Raw genomic sequence first — 22,507 nt, forward strand, 5'->3', positions numbered from 1 at the left:
ATAATAAAAAATGTTCACCAATAAGTATTTGTTATTTAAACTGTTAATCCGTTGCACCAATTCTTTGGTCTTTCTTAATTTATATTTCAACTAAATAAGTTTTTTAAAACCCCACTACAACAATTCCATATTATTTAAATCCTTAACTACACATCTTTTGGACTATTAAGAGTTAGTTTTATTCAATCTTAACTAATTACTATTCTCATGTAAATGTTCACTAACTAATAAATATAATTAAAAATAATGTGAATAATAATAATAATAATAATAAATGTTCACCAATATTTGATAACCCATTTCACAAATTCTTTGGTCTTTCTTAATTTATTTTTCCTAATAAATAAGCATTTTTAAACCTCACTCCACCAATTCCATATTTTTTAAACATCTTTTGGAAAATCAAGGGTTGGTTTGATTCAATTTGAACTAATTATTATCCCTAATGTAAATGTTCACCAATTAATATATAAATTTGTTAACCCTAACCCATTGTTAGGGGCGGAACCAAGTAAATTACCGTCATTATTGATTATTTCCGTCGCTAAAAGGCATTGGTGACAAAAAACTATAAAACTAGCCCGGATAGATTTTTTTAATAAAAAATTAGCCCGGGTAGGTTTCAAATCCTGGCTCCGCCCTTGCCCATTGTACCAATTCTTTGTTCTTTCTGATCCGTTTATTTTTTTCATTAAATAAACTTTGTTTCGACACCACTACACCAATTTCATAGTATTTAAATGCTCTAACGACAAATCTTTTGGATCATTAAGATTTTTTTTTTATTTATTAAAACAAGTCAACTGTTTTGTGCAATAAAATGAGTAGTTTATTTTCTTCTTGAAATTCAGATTTTATTAAGACAAGTCAACTGTTTTGTGCAATAAAATGAGTAGTTTATTTTCTTCTTGAAATTCAGATTTGACATAAAAACCATACTCATGTACAATTAATTTTACATCTAGTTCTCAAATCACATTTTTTTCAAACAAGAATGCATAACGTTTTGGCATTCAGATTCAACTACACATCAAACAAACTCGAATGTTTGGGACAAAGCCCAAATAATCGCAAATACTTCAATCACAACAACGCGACAATCTCTCTAACACGGAAAGAAACACAAAAATACATCACAATATCATCTTCTTTGGTAACCCCTCGTAACGACCAATATCTCAAGACCCTATTGGATTCTTCACGTCCTTTCCTTCGGGGAGAGCTTGAGGCCATCGACGAGAAACTTCCATCATTTGTGTCAGTTCTCCGGTCAGTTGGTGCCGGAGAATGCTGGCACAAACATGGAAATTTCCTTGGACACCTTATGGGTGTCTACCGGATTCTAAAAATATGGGGTGTGCAAAATGCAGTTTGTCTATGCGGTCTTTTCCACTCCGCATATTCCAACTCCTACACTAACCTCGCGATATTCGATCCCACTACTGGCCGCGACGTAGTTCGCGGCCACGTGGGACCAGAAGCCGAACGCCTCATACACCTCTTCTGCATTATTCCTCGACAAACCTTAATCCACGACGATCTCTTGTTCAAATACGTGGATTCTGAACTTGTCGAGCACCTGAAACTGTCGGAAATTTCGGTGAGCAATGCAAAGGAGAAGCGGTTGTTCGATGACGATGAACCGTGGAGGAAAAAGATCCAGTCGCTTGTGCCATCAGATGGGGTCATACTCAAGCATATCAAAACAGGGGAAGATGTTCGAATCTCACGAAGGCTCTGAGAAAAATAAACTATTGGAGGAAGAGGAGATAGAAAGACTCTTGAGGATTTCTTAACTGAAACAAAACTTTTTTATTATTCTTTTCTCTCTTACCTCATATTCAGCACACAGACCTTTATTTATAGTCTCTTAACAGAAAACAAAACGTACAAGAAATAAAAACAAATATTAAAGACAAAAACTGTAACATCAACATTTAAGGCTGACCATGATTACTAAAACTGCTAAAACGTTTGAAACGTTTGAGATCTCCACCATTAAAGACATTCAATTTATTATTTAAAATATGGCTGACCGTTATTTGAGTTTATTGTGTAACAAATTCCTCCCTTAAACTCAAATCTTTTCCATCTTTCATTCCGATCATCCTCTTGAAATTTTCGAACAACACAGTTGGTAGCGCCTTTGTAAAAATATCCGCCACTTGATCACGACTCGCAACATGACTTAATCGCACTTTACCTTCCTTCACATGTTCCCGTATAAAATGGAAACGAACATCGATATGCTTGCTCCTCTCATGGTGCACCGGATTCCTTGCCAACTCAATTGCTGATTTGTTGTCGACTCGTATTTCAGTTGCTTCGTGTTGCTGGATTTGTAGTTCGTTCAGTAGACTTCTTAGCCATATTGCGTGACACACACACCAGGATGCTGCCACATACTCTGCCTCACATGTTGACAATGTCACTATTGGTTGCTTCTTTGAGAGCCATGTAAAAGCTGTGTCTCCCATATAAAACACATATCCCGATGTACTTTTTCGATCATCTATATCTCCACACCAATCACTATCGGAATAACCGATCAACTTGTATTCCTTTGTCTCGGAGTATAGTAACCCGAGTGACGACGTTCCTCGGATGTATCGAAGAATTCTTTTAATAGCCTTCAAATGCGTGTAGTTCGGTTCCTCCATGAATCGGCTTACTATGCCGACACTATACGCAATGTCAGGCCTTGTGCATGTGAGATATCGTAGACTTCCGACTAAACTTCGATATTTGTTGGCATCCGTACGATCTCCTCCCTCAAATTTAGAGAGTTTTGTTCCGAGTTCCATTGGTGTTGCTACTGGGTTGCATTCTTCCATCTTATTCTTTTTCAGAATGTCTTTTGCATATGCCTCTTGGGACACAAATATTCCAGATTTTCCCTGTCTTACCTCAAGACCAAGGAAATATTTCATTAGCCCTAAATCTGTCATTTCGAACTCCCGAGTCATAGCGATTTTAAAGTCTTGTATCATCTTATCATTGTTCCCCATGAATATAAGATCATCAACATAGAGAGCTACTAACAACAGGTTACCTTCGTCTTTCTTTGCGTACAATGCATGTTCGTAGGGACATTGTATGAATCCGTTCTTCTTGAAGTAGGTGTCGATTCGGGTGTTCCATGCTCGAGGCGCTTGCTTTAGCCCATATAGCGCTTTTTTTAGCTTCAGCACTTTACTCTCCTTCCCGACTTTCGTGTACCCGGGTGGTTGCTCCACAAATACTTCCTCTTCAAGCACACCATTTAAAAATGCTGATTTCACATCCATCTGATAGATCGACCATTTGAAATGTGCCGCTTGAGATAAAAGAAGCCGGATTGTCTCCATTCTTGCTACTGGGGCAAAGACTTCATCGTAGTCGATCCCAGCTTTTTGTCTATACCCTTTTGCAACAAGGCGTGCCTTGTACCTTTCTATCTCACCTAGGGCATTCATCTTTTTCTTGTAAACCCATTTCACTCCGATAGCTCGACATCCATCCGGCAACTCCGCCAACTCCCAAGTTTCATTTCTTTCGATTGCCCGTATCTCTTCATCCATCGCGTCTTTCCATTTCTTATCTCTCACTGCCTCTTCAAAAATGATGCTCTCTACATCTGCCAAAAGACACACCAAGTGTGCTTCACTTGTTGACTCGTATAAGTCTTGTAAACTTCGCATCTTCGGTTGTTTGGGCTCGTCTTCATCATCAGATGTTTGAGAGGTTGTTGGTGCTAATATCGGTTTAGTGGTTGATGGCTCTCCTTTTTCTTCCTGTTGAGATTCCTCCTTTTGGTTATTCCAATCCCATGCACTTTCTTCATTCACCTGCACATCTCGGCTTACGACCACCTTCTTTTCAATTGGGTCGAATAACTTGAAGGCCTTCGTTTTCTCGTCATATCCGATGAAGATGTATTTTTTGCTCTTATCATCTAGTTTGGTTCTTCTTTGATCTGGTATATGCGCGTAGGCCACACTACCAAATACCTTTAAATGTGATACGGTCGGTTTTTGTCCGCTCCAAGCTTCTTGTGGTGTTAGATCCGCCAATTTTGCGTGCGGGCATCGATTTTGGACATACACGGCACATTGCACCGCTTCTGCCCAAAACTCTTTCGGCATGTTTTTGCTCTTCATCATAGACCGAACCATGTCGATGATAGTCCGATTTTTCCTCTCGGCCACGCCATTTTGCTGGGGTGAGTATGGCGCCGTTAAAAATCTTTTGATCCCTTGTTCCTCGCAATAGACTGTGAAAGCGGTTGATATGTACTCTCCTCCTCTATCTGACCGTATGGCCTTGATGAAAAAACCAGTCGTCTTCTCCACTAATACCTTGAATTTCTTGAATGCCTCGAATGCTTCCGATTTTTCTTTCAAAAAATAAACCCAAGTTTTTCTTGTATAGTCATCAATGAATGTAATAAAGTACCTCTTCAAGAGAACCAGCAAGATCATCAACGGTCATCTCTTCCAGACTCTTTGATTCCTCGATTGCACAAACGACGTTTTCGAAATTCTCGGTCAATGACCGTAGAATCTTCTCCACAACTCTTGCATCGGAGAGGGTTTCTCCATTGCGTTTGAGTTGATTCACCACTGTTTGCACACGTGTGATGTAGGTAGAAATTCCTTCTGACTCCTTCATCTTCATGGCCTCCAGTTCGCCTCGAAGAGTTTGAAGTCGCACTTGTTTAACTCGATCGGCACCCTTGAAAACCTTTTCTAAAATGTCCCACGCTGCCTTCGAGTTTTCTGCACCTGCAATTTTCTCGAAACCCGACTCGTCCACCGCTTGAAACAAAAGGTAGAGAGCGGTCTTATCTTTCATTCGTGTTTCTTTCAACGCCCTCAACTGAGTCGCCGAAAGATTTCCTGTTTCAGCTGGTTCTTCATAACCATCTTCAACTACTTCCCATACGTCTTGTGCACCGAGTAAAGCTCGCATCTGAATACTCCAATTATCAAAGTTGGTTTTGGTGAGTCGCGGCAGTGGTATTTGCCCCAGCGCTTTGTTTGCCATGGCGCTCTGATACCAATTTGAGAAAAATAAACTATTGGAGGAAGAGGAGATAGAAAGACTCTTGAGGATTTCTTGACTGAAACAAAACTTTTTTATTATTCTTTTCTCTCTTACCTCATATTCAGCACACAGACCTTTATTTATAGTCTCTTAACAGAAAACAAAACGTACAAGAAATAAAAACAAATATTAAAGACAAAAACTGTAACATCAACATTTAAGGCTGACCATGATTACTAAAACTGCTAAAACGTTTGAAACGTTTGAGATCTCCACCATTAAAGACATTCAATTTATTATTTAAAATATGGCTGACCGTTATTTGAGTTTATTGTGTAACAGGCTCGTGGCGATTTTCCTATTGATCACCATGGCGGATTTCAGCGATCAATTCTACGGATTTCAGGCAAGAAACTTAATAACACGAGTCATTTTTTTTTGTTGGTGGGCAAACAACTGTGGAATCGAAAAAAAGCAACTAAAGAACGAAAACATAATATTTGTAGTAATTCGATAAAAACGGACCTACATCCATTTTCGAATCACAAGACACTTATCATTTTGCTATAAAGAATGTTACATTAGTAATGTAATGATTTTTTTCACAATTAAAGCTCACACGCAATTTAAAAGGAAGTAATGCTTGTAAGGCAATATATTTGAACATTTTTTTTTTGTTGGCAGGATATTTTGTTTGGAAACACAAATGGAAGAATGGAATTTTCAGAAAACGACTGGGATGCCGGAATATGGCCAGGAAATGGGAAACCAGGGCTATGGATGAATTCGGTATCCCGAATGGGAGCAATCTACAGTCTGCTGGTAAGAGAAGAAGAGATTTTCATCCAACAAAGGATGTGCAATTCAAATCAATCTGAAACAGAATCAATAAAAGACAGAGATGAAGAACTGAAGCTGGTAATCCCTCCTGTCTTCAATTACTGCACTAGAGTATTAGATTCAGAGGAGCAAATAGCTGGTAGGGAATTATACTGGGAAGCAGTCTGCAATGGTGGAAATGAGAAGAAGGAGAAGGTTGAAAAGCTGCTGCTTGATTCTATATTGAAGAATCCATTCGTGGGAGAACCTCATGTGGTTCTAGGTCAAGTGTATGCAGGACAGGGGAGATTCGAGGAAGCAGAGATGGAGGCCGAGAAAGGAGTAAAGTTGATGTTGGAATGGGGAAGCCCGTGGGATAAGAGGGTGACTTGGGAAGGGTGGATTGCTTGGGCTAGAGTTGTTCTTATGAAGTCTAAAGACAAGTCTTGGCCAAACACTTCTTGGGGTATCCTTAATCTTGGTCTTGTCAAGTGAGTTGTTCAATATCATGTCTTTCTTTTTCTTCTTCTTCAAGTTCTGTTTTCAAATAAAACCATCATCATCTAGAGTTTCACTAATCTATAGTTGTAATGATCTTGATATATTTGGTTAAGTAATAAATTTGTGTAGATTGTGACTTGTATGGAGAGAAACTGCCAATATTGTTTTGAGAACAAATACTTTTAAGAGAGATTTAAAAGAATTTAATACAAAATCTTTTATTAATTCAATTAAATTTTTTCTTATAAGTTATTTTGTTATTATTTTTCACAATTCAATGTCAACTGAAATCATTCTACAAATTTTTAGTTTTGTTTACAGAAGTATCAATTCAATCCCATTAATATCTTATTTCCTTGAGTTAATAATGATAAACAAATTATCTAAAGATTCTCAAGAAATAATCTTAAGTTTTAACACGAGCCATTAGGCTACAACATATTCTATCTAAATACTTAATAAATTTAATTAACTATCTTAAATTTTTATTAAATGGGCTGTCCTAGGCCCTGTATACAGTTACCATTAACCTTCTTGCTGTTACCATTGATCACTTGTAAGCAAAATGGAATACGGTCGCCCACGTTCACTAAAACCTCCCTCACTTTTACTAAATATACAATGATAAACGAATATGAAAAGTTCGGCATGATTAAATAATAGAGACCGTGTTATATCTTGTTACCATGTATAAAATAAATGGTAACAAGATATAATGCATATCAGCTTATCAGGATATTTTTCAACAAAAATAAAATAACATCTTACAATTTTTTAATCATAACATTCAAAATCTGTAATTTTTAAATTCAAATATTCAAATAATAATATCACCACAAAAGACTCAAGTTGAAATTTATACTAAATGTTTAACAAAGTTTATATGTCTTCTAAATCTAAAATAAGTTCAAGATCTATATAACTATTAATAAAAGTAACAAATTTCTCAAGAAGTCTTCATCTTCCAATTGTATGTGATCAACCTACAACTACAAATAAAGACAACCACACTACAACAAAAAAGACTTCAGGCGACCCTTCAAAAGACTTATGTCAACCCTTAAAAGTGTCACCAAAAATATCACCGACCCTTATTCTTGCGTCGCCATAAGCATAGTCGGTGCAAGTTATAACAATGCTTATTTAAGCGCCGGTAACATGAATTTAAGCGTCGCCAAAATCCCATATAATTTTTAACAATTTTAATTTTTGTTTTAAATTAAATAATCATTAAAAACATTTAAAACAACATTTCCTATTCATTATTGACAATTTAAATAATAAAAAAAACATAAATTTTCTCTACAATATTTTATCATAAAATAATATCATAGTCTAATAAATAAAAATTAATTACCATATTACACTTTTTATTAATGTTCTAATGTTCAAATAAAAAAACATTAGATTCCCGTTTATTTCCAACTTTGCAGAATTATTCCGGGCAGGCTCCATGCGAGTGAACTCTGGCTACGTATGTAAAGAACATGTTTGTGATGATTACTATTCTTGTCGAAAAGCTGCTCACCAACAAAACCATTAAACATTAATGGAGTGATATGATAAACACTGATGAATAATTAATCACACGACAAATTCTAACAAGTTGAAATAAATCTATCTATATATTGCACTTACAAATGTGATGTTCATAGGCTCCAAAGGGTTCGATGAAATAGAATTTGTTCTACTCTACAACAAAAATATTTAAGTCATATATCTGAGACAAGGATAAAAAGACAAGAACTTTAAGAGTCTAGAAAATACACATGACAATAAGTTATGTAAATACAAATGTAGGAATTGCGCAATTTCAAATGCAATTAACCATGTTTAATGACTTAACTAGTATCTATAGCCAGAGAGAATCGTCTCTCCAGTATCAACCTGATTCAATGAATATTCTTCAACTTACTTAAGAGAATAAGGCGGATCCACAAGCTTCTCAATAGACATTGAGATCGGAAGTTGTCAACTACAAAATTAACTACAAAAATAAAGTAGATTTAGTGAAGTTCACCCAAAGACTATCTCAGAGAAATGGCAGAAACAAAAATTTACCATCGATCAAGAAAAAACAGATACAAAGAGGTTTCTCATTTTTCTAAATCTCATACATACATCAACCTCAGGGCACATGTAATTGGGAGTTCCAACAATCTGTTAAGAACATAAGAGGAAGGACTAAATGTTTGGCTAATAGATATCTTCTATCAATACAGAATAAGACGAAAAAATTGAAAACGCTGAAGAACATACTTCTACCACCCCATTTTGATCAATACTTATGCTTTAACATGCAATCAGATTCCATTGTTCTTTCCTATATTCATATGAGAGACTTGCCTGTCCAAACAACAGAGTTTGCCTGTGCAGGCATTGTCGTGAGTCTTCTTGACTACGGATTTTCAGTTAATAGGGATTACACCACCCTGGTTAAGACAAATTGAAAGAATGTTCAAGTAAATTATAGTATAGATGTTAAAACTTAAAACAGTAGATGATTTGAAAAGTGCATTACCCAACCAAAAGTTCTTGAAAGGTCGTTGCCTGTACCGAGACATCCCAAAACCCAACCTACTGCACTATCACCTCCTGCAACATGCAAATTTCTAAAGTTTTTATAATGTACATGCATTTCTGCAAACAGTTTATAGGCATGAATCTTACCACAATTCATACTGAACAAACTCATAAGGATTCACAGAGTTTAAGATAAAAAACCTGAAGATTTACAAATTAAGATCATTCATGAGACTTCACTAATTAAAATATGAACTAAGACAAACATAAATTAGTAACAATTAAAAATTGATGGCTTCAATTGCTACCATTTCAATATATATATAAAAGTATGATCTAGATTCAAACCCAAATTCCAAGTTCTACTTCAAATAAGTTTTGATTTATTTGTCGTCTACATTAACCAATCAAATGGATACCCATTTGAGATAGGGATAGAGGGAAGAACCTGTTCACCCATCAATTCCTGAAGACGACTTTTCAACCTAGGGCCATGCCGACCACTGCTGTTGGAGTTAATGAAGACAACCAACAGAGATTCACAAAGCCATTAGAAAGAAAAACAATCAAATTGGGGATAGTAAGTAAATCAAATTGGTAAGAGAAAAGAAGGATTATGTTGAAGAAGAAGGACCAAACATAGGATTGTCGTTGAGGGCTGAAACGAAAAACGACCGAAGATCCAGCATAACCATTTCCTCTGTTCTTCGTTCTCCTACTTTCCAAATATTGAAACAATAAAGAGCATATCTCAAGATTGAAGGAATTAGCAGATAGACTAAAGAGAGAACATGTGATCTATAAAAGAAAGATAAACAAAAACAAGAACAATGGGAATATTGATCAAATTTCAAAACCTATAATAGCTTCTTAAGTTAAGAGCCAAGAAAAAACATTGCAACTCATCTTTATCCATTCAAATCTAATTACCATGTATATTGAAACAAGGTATCTTACTTTATGCAAATCAATCAATAGAACTGGAGTATCATCAACACTTACCGACTGAAGATCACATGTTTATAAATATATACATAGATTCGAATTGCAGTAAGATATAAACAACAGTCTCAAAAAATCATTATTGAGTTACAAAGGTATGAAAAAGTTCAAACTTATGGATAATTATTAGTGTGTGAATCACTCAATTGATAGAAAGGAGAAGAGCATAATAGTCTTTGATTTTGTAAATACATATTACAGATCCAATGAGAAAAATACTATCCACATGTAATCCGAAGATGTAATCCGAAGGTAGAGATCAACTTATATATATAAGCAATTTAGAGTGAGATTAAATAATGAATTTATCAAGTATGTATATCAAAAATTAATAAAGGTTGTTGTATGTATAAGGGTTGGCAAAATTTTTGTTTCTTTTGATTTTTAGCTACGCTTAATATGCGTTGGCATATAAGGGTCGCCGAAAATATGTTATGTTGTAGTGCCAACAAACCAATATTTTAACACTAATATATCTATTTTTTTTTCAACACAACAACACATCCTTCAACTCAAGATAAAAAAAAGAAGACAAGAAGATAGTTTTAAAAAATACATGTTTTGTCTTCATCTCAGTTATCTTCATATTCTTCTACATCTGAATTTAACATACTTATTAGACCAATAAAATCTAAAATGATAGAAGATGGAGTGCCTAAGTATCTAACAATTTTCCCTCCATTGCGAAATTATTTTATCAATCTTCTAGCTTCATTAGTTGTTTGATCAGTTAATCTTTTACCTTCACAAGCTGCTTGTTCATAGACTAATTGGTGTACTAACTTACAAAGTTCTACATTCTTTTGTCGGAGGTTTTTGAGTTTCAAGATCGACTGTTTTGTCTTTTCGTCTTCGAGTTTCATCGTCTTCGAGTTTCAAGAAAGGCATCTTAGTAAGTTGGTCGATTCTCATCTCTTTACTCCTAAATTGATTAAATCACACACATTAATTTTTAATTTTTAAATATGCACACCAAAAATTTTGTGAACAAAATGTCTTAATTACTATTTCTTGTTATAATTGAGAAAAATACTTAGCTCCCATAATGATAAACATATTTAAAATTTATTTACTAACAAGTTTTTAGATATGAACAGTCTTAAAAGCACGGTAAAGGAGGGGTAGGTAAACAACCATTCTTAATCTTCTTGTGCCCCTTGTGCGTTTGGTGTGTGCTTAAGTTGCATTCAAATTATTCTCATGTGGGACAATGTGTTTTTTATTTTTCTATTATCGGACCTCCATTTGTCCCCTAATTCATTCATGTCTTAATATAGCATAGTCCGATATAGGGGTGTAAATGAGTCAAGCTGCTCGTGAGTAGCTCGTTCAAAGCTCGACTCGAACACAGTTTGATCGAGCTCGAGTTTTATATTTGTTGTTCGGGTAGCTCACGAGTAACACATGAGACTCCGATAAAGATGCATGTTAGGAGTATCAATATTTATCTTAAAACAATTAATAAAATATTAAGAGTGATTCAATGTGTTCATATAAATTGAAAATAAATACTAACTCACATCCGCATAATAGTGTCACAGATTATCAATAGTAGACTGACCTAACAAGATTCATTTTAGTATATGATGTTGAATGAAAAAATTATCTCGGTACAAGACCAATTCTTAAAACATGTTTTTTTAGATTTTTCATTAGATACATGTTGTGGAAAAAGATCTAATCTAAATATATAATTAGGATATTCATGCATAATCGATCAACTAAAGATATACTTCATTAAGTTATACTTTTGATGGGTGAACTCATTAGATCTCGCAGTATAAAAAATGAGAGCCGCACGTGTTGCTCATCTATTCCGTCCACACGAGTTCGTTTAGATCTTATTGCCTTCTATTGCTAGGACAAAAGAACAACATATACAATATTATTGTCTATTGGAAACAAAATATATATCGTATTAAAATCCTTCCATCTCTCGTTTGATTAAAATGAGAGATGGAAAAATAGAAGAATTCAAGGGACTATCCATTTTCTAATTATAAGCGTTCCTTTTCCATTTTGGGAATATCAAAAGACAATCTTTGATATTTCGCCTTCCATTTTCGAAATTATTTTTACCATTAATAATTGTTTTATTTCATATAAGTGTTGAGATGAATATTTCTAATTATTAATAATATCTAATATATTTACTAATAATTAGAAATCATTCCTTTTAATCTATTCCGTCAACTCTAAGTGTTGACCTCATATGACTCAATTATAATAGCTATATGTTTAACCCCATTAATCGTAGTTGGCTTCTAGCAAAGCATTGCGACTCCTAAAATAATTAGATTAAATTATTTCCGTTAATTGTCCTACCCAAGTTTAGTCATTGCACATTGAATTAAATGACACAATTCCTTCAATCTCCCACTTGCCCTTAAACAAGTGTGCAATATAAAATACCTTTGTCTCTTAATGTCTTATTTGACAATATGGTGACATTCATATCATTTATCAAATATGTGTTTCGAATTTATGAGTTTGAGCTGTCAATAAAACGAATGATTCAAATAATCCATCCGAGCATTTCCATGCATTTTCAATTCTTTCCCTTCAAGTGGCCGAGACACCATTTCTTTTCAATGTATCACATTATACATGAAGCAATAAGACTGAGACACCATTTCTTTTCAATGTATCACATTATACATGAAGCAATAAGACTGAGACACCATTTCTTTTCAATGTATCACATTATACATGAAGCAATAAGACTTCTCCAGTCTTGTATGACTATTGCTCCCACTCAACTTTTAGTAATCCTAACAAATGCTTTTATAACTCTCTTTTATGGAAAATGTTTAACAATGTTAAAGAAATACCAATCATCAAGTGGGATAATAACATACTCATGTTTGAGGAATCTACTAAACATGGTTTAACTCAAAACTCTACAACTTTTGAAAAATCTTAAGGTGGTCAGTCTTACATGTATCCTTCATACACATATATGTAAATAACTTAGACATCTCCATGTTCCTATAGCCCATGAAACCTGGCATTATCAATCAACTTACAATATAGTAATATATAAAATCATCCATGTCCATTTGATGATTTTCAAATAGACATTTTAATAATTCAAAAACGCATTTTAATGATGTTTCATTCACTAGAACACTTAAGGTGATCTCATTTGTTAATAATAAATTTTTTAGACATATTATTTAATATTGATAAGAACAATATATTTTTTCATACTAATAATATAAAATATTTTTTTAACAATAACTTTTATATTAAAATATATAATATTACATAACATATTAATTTATATATATATATATAATAAATATATATATATATATATAATATATATATATATATATATATATATATATATATTATAATGTTTACTATCACCACATTAATCAATGTCAACAGTTTTTTTCCTTCATCTCTCTTACTTTATCTTTCTTAATTAAATTTTATTTATTATTATATATATATATATTATATAAAATATATATATATATATATTATATTTCATTACCATATATTATCTAAAAAATTATACATATTAATATTAATTTAAGATATAAACAATTTTGTTATAAACACACATATCTTCATAAATTTTTATATTTTTTTTTTATATATATATATATATATATATATATATATATATATAAACAATTTTTTTTTATAAATGCACCTACATTGATAATTTTATATTTATTTATTACCTTATATATATTATATTATTTTTCATCATTAATTTTATATAAATACATTTTATCTTTTATCAAATATTTTTTCTCTCATATATATATATATTATTTTCTTTATGAGTATAAATAACTTTTAAGTTTATATAAAAATTAACTAATTGGTAATAAATATTAAATAAAAAATATATATACATACACAAAATAATAAAATTATTTCAACAATTATAAGTGGTCTAGCGATTTAAGTGTTCACATTTCATGTTGAAAATCAGAGTTTGAATCCCAAAACATGCAAATTTATATTTTCAAGATGGTGCAACTTTTAAACAAATGATAGACATCTGAAAATGTGAGGGCAAAATTAGTGTTGGTTTGGCGAATATTTGAAACTCTGAGGTTTCGAGATGGAGGTCGGGTGGTGGGTGGTTTGTCGAGTGTGAGGTCAGAATTAGTGGTTGGTATGATGAGCATTTGAAAGTCTGAGGTCTCGAGATGGAGGTTGGGTGGTGGGAGGTTTGTCGAGTGTGTGAGGTCGGAATTAGTGGTTGGTATGACGAGCATTTGAAAATGTGAGGTCACGAGATGAGAGGTCGGGTGGTGGGTGGTTTGTCGAGTGTGAGGTCGGAATTAGTGGTTGGTTTGTCGAACATTTGAAAGTGTGAGGTCACGAGATGGAGGTCGGGTGGTGGGTGGTTTGTCGAGTGTGTGAGGTCGGAATTAGTGGTTGGTATGACGAGCATTTGAAAATGTGAGGTCACAAGATGGGAGATCGGGTGGTGGGTGGTTTGTCGAGTGTGAGGTCGGAATTAGTGGTTGGTTTGTCGAACATTTGAAAGTCTGAGGTCTCGAGATGGAGGTCGGGTGGTGGTTGGTTTGTCGAGTGTGAGGTCGGAATTAGTGGTTGGTAGGATGAGCATTTGAAAACATGAGGTCACGAGATGAAGATCGGATGGTGAGTGGTTTGTCGAGTGTGAGGTCCGAATTAATGGTTGGTTTGGCGAACATTTGAAAGTGTAATGTCACGAGATGGAGGTCGCGTGGTGGATGATTTGTCGAGGGTGAGGTTAGAATTAATGGTTTGTTTGACGAACATTTAAAAGTGTGAGGTCACGAGATGGAGGTCGGGTGGTGAGTGATTTGTCGAGTGTGAGGTCGGAATTAGTGGTTGGTATGACGAGCATTTAGAAGTGTGAGGTCACGAGATGGAGGTCGGGTGGTGAGTGATTTGTCGAGTGTGAGGTCGGAATTAGTGGTTGGTATGACGAGCATTTGAAAATGTGAGGTCACGAGATGGAGGTCGGGTGGTGGGTGATTTGTCAAGTGTGAGGTCGAGTTAGTGGTTGTTTTGGCGAGCATTTGAAATTGTGAGGTCACGAGATAAATGTCGGGTGGTGGTTAGTGGTTGGTTTGACGTTGGATAAGAGGTCTGTGATCAATTGAGATTGGTTGCTGATTTGTTGAAGTGTGAGTAAAAGAGATGTTGACTAAGATTGGTGAGTAGAATATATATTTAAAATATTATTTATCTATAAATATTTTAGAAAAAATTAATATTATTCAAATCTAATTAATTTAAAATTATGCACCCACTTAACCCATCAATTGATCATCATGTTGTGACTTACACTTTTTCATATGTCTTTTTTATCCCCTCATGAATCACCCACCAATCTTAGTTGACCTCAAATGCGACAAACCACCCACTTGACCTCCATCTCTTGACCTCATACTTTTAAATGCTCACCAAATCAACCACTAATTTCGACCTCACTCGACAAACCACCCACACCCGACCTCAATCTTATGACCTCACACTTTTAAATGCTCATCAAACCAACCAATAATTTCGACCTCACACTCGACAAACCACCCGACCTCCATCTCATGACCTCACACTTTTAAATACTCGTCAAACCAACCAATAATTCCGACCTCACACTCGACAAACCACCCACACCCGACCTCCATCTCATGACCTCACACTTTCAAATGTTCACCAAAGCAAACAATAATTCTGACCTCACACTCGACAAACCACCCGACCTCCATCTCGTGACCTCTCATTTTCACATGCTCGTTAAAACAATCACTAATTACGAGCTCACACTTTCATATGCATCGTATCCTTTATTTAAAAGTTGTGTCACCATATATTATAGTCAATAATGCATTCTTGAAAATCAAAATTTAAATATTTTGGAATTCGAACCCTGGTATCAAACATAAATTGTGAACACTTTAACCGTCAGAACACTTGAGTTATTAAAATAATTTTATTATTTTATATATATATATATATATTTTTTTTTTATTTTATATTTATTATAAATGTATAATAAAAAATAAAATATATTTATATAAAATTAATGATGAAAAATAATATATATATATAAATAAATAAAGAAAGGTAACTACATTTAAATATATATATAATTAATGAAAGAAAAAAAATAATTAGGAAAGAAAAAAATATATAAAATAAAATTTATTTATAGTTTTTAAAATTTAAAATTTAATTAAGAAAAAGATAATACAAGAGAGTATGAAAAAAAATACATAATCACACGTGAATTATTATTGGGGTGCTTTTTTACTTTAAATATCATTATATATATTTATATATATTCACTATCCTCATCACAATTACTATTATAAATAATATTTTTATAATCGTAAAAATAAATATTATATAATTCTTTCATATAATAAAATTGTATTAAGATAAACAAAAACCCTCCAGAAACTTTATTATTGCAAAAAAGATGAGGGATTACAAATAAAAAACAAAATATTAAAGTCTACATAGACACAAACTTAACGGCGCCGTCTCACAAACCCCTTGAGTCTTACCTCCAAATTTACTCTGGCAAAGAATAGTGCAATGCGGTTTATCACAGTTGTGTATATCCACTGGAATCTCTGCAAACTTTGCATTTACCGTCCACAATACTTCATTACCTGCTTATAAAAAAAAGTATTTTCTTACCAAATCTTAATAACAATGTTATGAATAAGAAATTAGAGTAAAAAAATCTTGCACGAAACAATAATGAATTCAACTATAAGTGTAACTCAACATACTCAAGAAAATAATATATCACAAATTATACTACTATGATAAGAAAGATTTAAAAATATAAATTACCTGAAAAACTAAACAGGAATAAAAGAACAAATCCTAAAATAGCTGTAGAACTTTTCATAGTGAATTTATGTGTTTAGTTGGCTAGTTTTCTTATTATATTAGTTTACAAAAATAAAATATTGAAACCATGTTGTATTTTTATACTAAAATAATGCAACATTAAAAAATATATATATATTTATTAATGGTTACTTTCTTAAAAGTTATCTTATAAAATAAAATCTACAATATTATATTAAATACACATACGTACCCATGTTGACAAAGTGAATATATATATATATATATATATATATATATATATATATATATATATATATATAAAATGATGCTTAATTTTTAAGGTGTCCGGATTGTCGGGTCGAGATCTGTGGTTAATTTAGATACTTGGGTCGGATTGTGGGTTAACCCGTCTTTAAATTTAAAACGGTTAAAAATAAAATTAAAAATGCTAGAGGTATGTTTCAAAATTGCAACCTAACAAAACAAGTACAATTTTTTAACCAACCAGGCTACAAAAACTTTATATTTTAAATTCAACACCAAATTTGATAAACGCGGGACGTTTTAATATTAATATAAGTTCAACTTTTTAACTAACTAATATATATATATATATATATGATGATGATGATGATGCTGCTGCTTAATTTTTAAAGTGTCCGGATTGCCGGGTCGAGAGCTGTGGTTAATTTGGATACTTGAGTCGGATTGTGGGTTGACCCGCCTTTAAATTTAAAACGGTTAAAAATAAAATAAAAAATGCTAGAGATATGTTTCGAACTTGCAACCTAACAAAAAAAAACAAGTACAACATTTTACCAACTAGACTATTAAGACTTTATATTTTAAATTCAACACTAAATTTGATGAACGCGGGACGTTTTAACATTACATTCAATTTTTTAACTAATATATATATATATATATATATATATATATATATATATAAAATAATGTTGAGTAAATAGATACTTGGATCGGATTGTGGGTTGACCCACCCATTAACTTAAAACGATTAAAAATAAAATTAAAAATGTTATACGTAATTTTTTTTAACGGTTTTATATATTATTAATCGTGCAAAATGCATATGCTAAATGCTAGTAATTTATTAAAATATTTCGTAGCCCTCCGGTCCACCTGGACCGTCCGTGCTTCCAAATTGGCCCACCAACGCATAAGTTTGTTTGCTGGAATTTGGCATCATTTAGCTTATTTAATCACTTTATTGCTTTAAACCATTTTTTTTTAAAAAAAATATATGATTTAGAATAGTTTTCTAAATAGAAATGAACAAAATATTTTATTTGGGACTGTTTGGTTATATTTTATCATTCTTCCCAATAATATACATTACTTTCATTATGCAACTACAATTAAAAATAAAAAAATCTTGATGATCCTTGCATTAAATAATGATTTTTTATATTCGAACTTGAATTTTGAGAATAATTTTAGGTTTTAGCTCAATTCTATCCTATCATGTTATAGTTATGTGTTTATTTTAAATGCAATTTTCTTACCTTTTTAAATTTCGTGGCCTAGAAGCATGTTTAGGAACATAATGATAAATATTCCCTAGATTCTAGGTTAAACAAAAACCATTGCCTTAAAGACACACGAGGATATATTTCATGAATGAAAAAAAGTGTAAACATCACGATTTCAAAAATAACAAATTCATTCAAAGTAGAGATGGTCTATTTGAGAACAAGCATGTGGGACATGGCGCATAGGCATTTTTTACATGTGATTAAGCACCGAATCAGAAATTGAAATCTCAATATTCTTTCCTAATTTCCGATGGAGCAAACTATGTGGTGACTCTTAAAGTCAAAATCTATATATATTTAAATTGAATAAACTGAAATAAATTTTGGTTAAGTCTGTCATTTCGATTTCTCATCCCACTCGGAATTCGAAAGGAAGATAAGACATCACGAATTCAAACTTTTTTTTTGAAAAATGAAAAGGGTCAATTTTAGACGTGTCATAATTTTTTATTTTTTTTTATTTTTTTTTTGAGAAAAACGACTTAGCGTCATTTCATTAAAAATTTCCAAAAACGGGAAAAAAACCCACGAATTAAAGAGATTATTCTAGACAGGCCTAGAATGATTTTGAAGTCGTAATATTCTGAATAAAAGCTAAAAAACTAAAAACGTAAATGAATTATCTGTTTACAATGCTTTCAATTCTAGTGAGTTTAAAAAACGGTAAATTCCAGTGCCTACAGATATTCCAGTTCTGCTCCGTGCTTGGAATTCTTCTCCACGTTCCCGCGAGGGCGCTGCAATCCGATACAATATCTTTCCATAACTCGTCAATGCTCCTGCGGGTTCTGTCATATACCCTTGTATTTCGTTCTTGCTAAATGTTATACACCACTGCTCTAAAGCCGCACTTGAACACGCTTGTTGCAAATCTATTTCCCTTGGCTTTGAGTAGTGCTGCTTCTTTGATTTCATTCCATTCGCTCGGGAAACTGATCAGCTTCAGGCTTTTATAGAATCTGTCCCAAAGCTCCAAAGCAATACAACAACTCCCGAATAGGTGATCTATGGTTTCTTCATTTCCTATGCATAGAAGACAGCTCGCGTCCGGGATGCTCATATACTTACTGATACGATCACGAATGCTGAGTCTTTCCCAGAAGGCGAGCTATATGATGAACTGGTGTCGAGGGATAATATCCGTTGACCATACAAGATAACCCATTCTACTTTTTGCGCTTTTTCCCGGATCACCTCCCATATTTTCTTCAATACCAGCTTCCTATTGTCCTCAGCTTTCCATTCATGAATATCTGGTCTGTAGTTGTATGTTACTTATATGATCAAGAATCCTCTTTCCTTGTGAATTCTTCTCAAGAGCAAGTTCCAATTCCCTTTTTTGATGTCTCTGATTTTCGCTTTTGCGCAGTCCCTTCTGATACGAGTATTTTGAAACTCCTCCTTGTCGATAATAGGCTGGTTTTCAAACCAAGGGTTGTGCCAGAATATAGTGTCTTTCCCGTCCCCTAGTCGGATGTCATAAAGATCTGCAATATCGCTTCTTAGTTTAAGAATCTTTTTCAGAGACCAGCTCATACCTTCGTGAATTTTACAGGTCCAAATGCTGGTTTCGTGTTTCATAAACCTCGTATGCATCCATTTGATCCATAGTGACTCCTGATTGCGCTCCAAAGCCCACAGATGCTTGAAGGTTAGAGCCTTGTTCCACTCGATACAGTTCTTCAAGTTGATGCCTCCCTCGTCCTTCGGTTTGCAGAGAGCGGTCCATTTGACTTTCTTTCCTTCTCTTCCACTTCTACCCCAGATAAAGTTTCTCATCAGTGTGTCGAGTTCCTTCATTAACTTCTTCGGAATGACCATTTGCTACGCCCAATAGCCAACTATGTCCATAACCACGGTTTTGATAAGTTCGATCCTCCCTGCATAATTACAACTTAGTGAAAGAAGAATAATGACAATTATTCTATGCATAATAAACTCTAATTAAGATCATATATTTATATGTCAAATAATTGGCCTAATGAAAAAATATCAAACAAATAATGATTTTTTTTATCGTAGTGCGAGATTAGGTCCAGATTCCGGTCAAAACTCATTTGGTCACCATAACTATTAGGCCTGTAAGCGGTTCGGTTCGGTCGGTTAATAGACTAAAATGTACAACCAAACCGTAGGCGTCGGTTTGCCTAAATCATTATCCGTCGGTTTCGGTTTATTGATCGGTCCGGTTTCATCGGATTGACGATCGGTTTGGATGATTTATTCGATTTGGTCGGTTTTAAAAATCTTCTATAAAATAAACCTGAAAACACTATTAACGAAAAATCAATTTTAATTTGTATCTTCTCAATCAATAATGAATTTTACATTCTTCAACTACAACAAGAAAACAAAACTCCCAAAATTAACAAATCTGATGCACCGTTCCAATATATTATATCCCCTATAATTGAATAATAAATATATATCAATTAGGTCATTACTCAATATCTTCATCATCAACGGAAAGAACTCGCATTCCCACTAGAAGTTTTTCATTTTCGCCCATTGAATCTCCTTTCATCTCTCTTCCACGGCCATCTTCACAAATGGCTTCAAATCAGTTTTCTAAATTAGAAAATCTCTCTCTTTGTAGTGGTTATGACAAATGCCCATTTACAAATCTTTTTAGCCCACGGTCGCCAGCTTCCTTTTTTAACCTTAAAATGATTCGCCGCCTCGTTCGTACCTAGTTAATGGAGTGATTGGTGAAGGAAGCTGAAGACCTCGTTCGTACTTAGTTAATGGAGTGATAGATGAAGGAAGCTGAAGACGAAGAGCCTCTCCATTCCATTGGGTTGATCTGTTGGGTCGAAGTCGAAGCAACACGAGTGAGAAGGAATTGCCGAGCATTCATTGCATATAAGCTGAAATACAAGCGTCGGTTCGGTCGGTCAGTGGTACGGTTCCGCCACCAAAGAACCGAAGCACCAACCCGAATGAGTTCGGTTCAAAATATTTTGAACCATCGGTTTCTCGGTTTGACCGGTTCGGTTCGTGGACGGATCAGTTAGCTTCGGTTCGGTCGGTTTCAATCGGATCGGTCGGTTTTCTTACAGGCCTAATAACTATAATCGTTACCGAATAAAATAATAATATAGAGTTTCATTAATCTATAATGTAATAATCCAATATAATATATACTTGGTTAGGTAATAAATTCGTATAGATTGTGGCTTGTATTGTGAGAAATTGCCACTCAAAATTTGAGAGAAAAGTAAGAATATGGTCAATGCTCTAGATTTGAACTTTTTTTTAAGAAAAAAAATGTTTTAGGCATGTCAAAATTAAAATTTAAAGAGAAAAAAATGATGACATATATTATGTGTATAATAAACCACTAGTAAAAAAATGGACTTCAGTAACAAATATCAGTAACGATATAAAAATCCCGGCGGGCTAAAAATCCCCAACTCATCCTAACCTAAGGTGGGTTGGAGGTCAGGCGGGTCAGCCCACAGGTTGTCTCATTATAAATAAAAATCATTAATAGTTATAGAAAACAAGAGTTCAATAACATGATCAAATAGTCATAATAAACATCAAACAAGATTCTTGTCTATCGTTACACATTAATTGACCAAATAGTTCAACAAAGTAACTAAAATTTGAAAATTTCATAAAATATAAATTTCAGTAAAGTCAACAATCTTTAAATATCATCAATCGAGATATAATTCATGTCAAATCCTTCTCCTTTATCTCATTTCTTTTCAATGTCTACATTAGCATCCTCTAGAACATTATATCATTTCTTGAACAATATTGATGTAACTATTACGTTACCTTCTTGAATTTTATTTAAATATGAAATACACAAAAATGAAAGATATAAGGCTAGGGAGAGGAAAAAATCTAGGATTATGCGGCATATGCCTGTAAGGCTATAAATCCGATTAGATTTTTTTTCCAACCCACGGGCCAACCCATGCCCGACCCGTCTAGGCCCGCTACCTAAGCGGGTTGGCCCGTGTATGCCGTTTTTCAAATGGGTTGCTAATATTTCAACCCAACCCGTCTAAATTGTTTGACGCGGGAGACCAACTCAATAGGCCTAACCCAAATTGACGACTCTACTTACTGGCCTTATAAAGTCGTTACAGATGATATATTAGTAACGACTCTAAATAAAGTCGTTACTAATAGCATAATTTTCTCTTTATTTTTCAGGGATATCTGTAATGGTTTCCAAAAAACTGCTACTGAATCTGCCTTAATATTAGTAACAACATTGTAATTAGTAACGACAGAGTAGT

At 33.6% G+C, this 22,507-nt stretch overlaps 2 protein-coding genes across 2 annotated transcripts in view; both read left to right on the forward strand.

The window, feature by feature from the left end:
- Nucleotides 1–994: 994 nt before the first annotated feature.
- Nucleotides 995–6,373, forward strand: LOC124918210. The gene is made up of 3 exons (XM_047458415.1): nt 995–1,734; nt 5,368–5,431; nt 5,710–6,373. Exons 1-3 carry the CDS (start codon nt 995–997, stop codon nt 6,337–6,339), a joined length of 1,434 nt encoding a protein of 477 aa, XP_047314371.1. The 3' UTR covers nt 6,340–6,373.
- A 2,988-nt stretch (nt 6,374–9,361) lies between these two features.
- LOC124918212 (patellin-4-like) overlaps nt 9,362–22,507 on the forward strand; it is a 36,130-nt gene continuing 22,984 nt past the window's right edge. Inside the window, exon 1 of the mRNA XM_047458417.1 lies at nt 9,362–9,465. Within this exon, the coding sequence (XP_047314373.1) occupies nt 9,362–9,465 (104 nt within the window). The remainder of the gene's footprint in view (nt 9,466–22,507) is intronic.

This window comes from Impatiens glandulifera, unplaced genomic scaffold (assembly GCF_907164915.1).
Source record: "Impatiens glandulifera unplaced genomic scaffold, dImpGla2.1, whole genome shotgun sequence".
Lineage (NCBI taxonomy): Eukaryota > Viridiplantae > Streptophyta > Magnoliopsida > Ericales > Balsaminaceae > Impatiens > Impatiens glandulifera.

Coding starts and splice junctions, on each gene's coding strand:
- LOC124918210 (XM_047458415.1), top strand. CDS start 995: ATGCATAACGTTTTGGCATTCAGATTCAACTACACATCAAACAAACTC. Junction 1,735..5,367: donor GATGTTCGAATCTCACGAAG/GCTCTGAGAAAA, acceptor ATTGTGTAACAG/GCTCGTGGCGATTTTCCTAT. Junction 5,432..5,709: donor ATCAATTCTACGGATTTCAG/GCAAGAAACTTA, acceptor TTTTGTTGGCAG/GATATTTTGTTTGGAAACAC.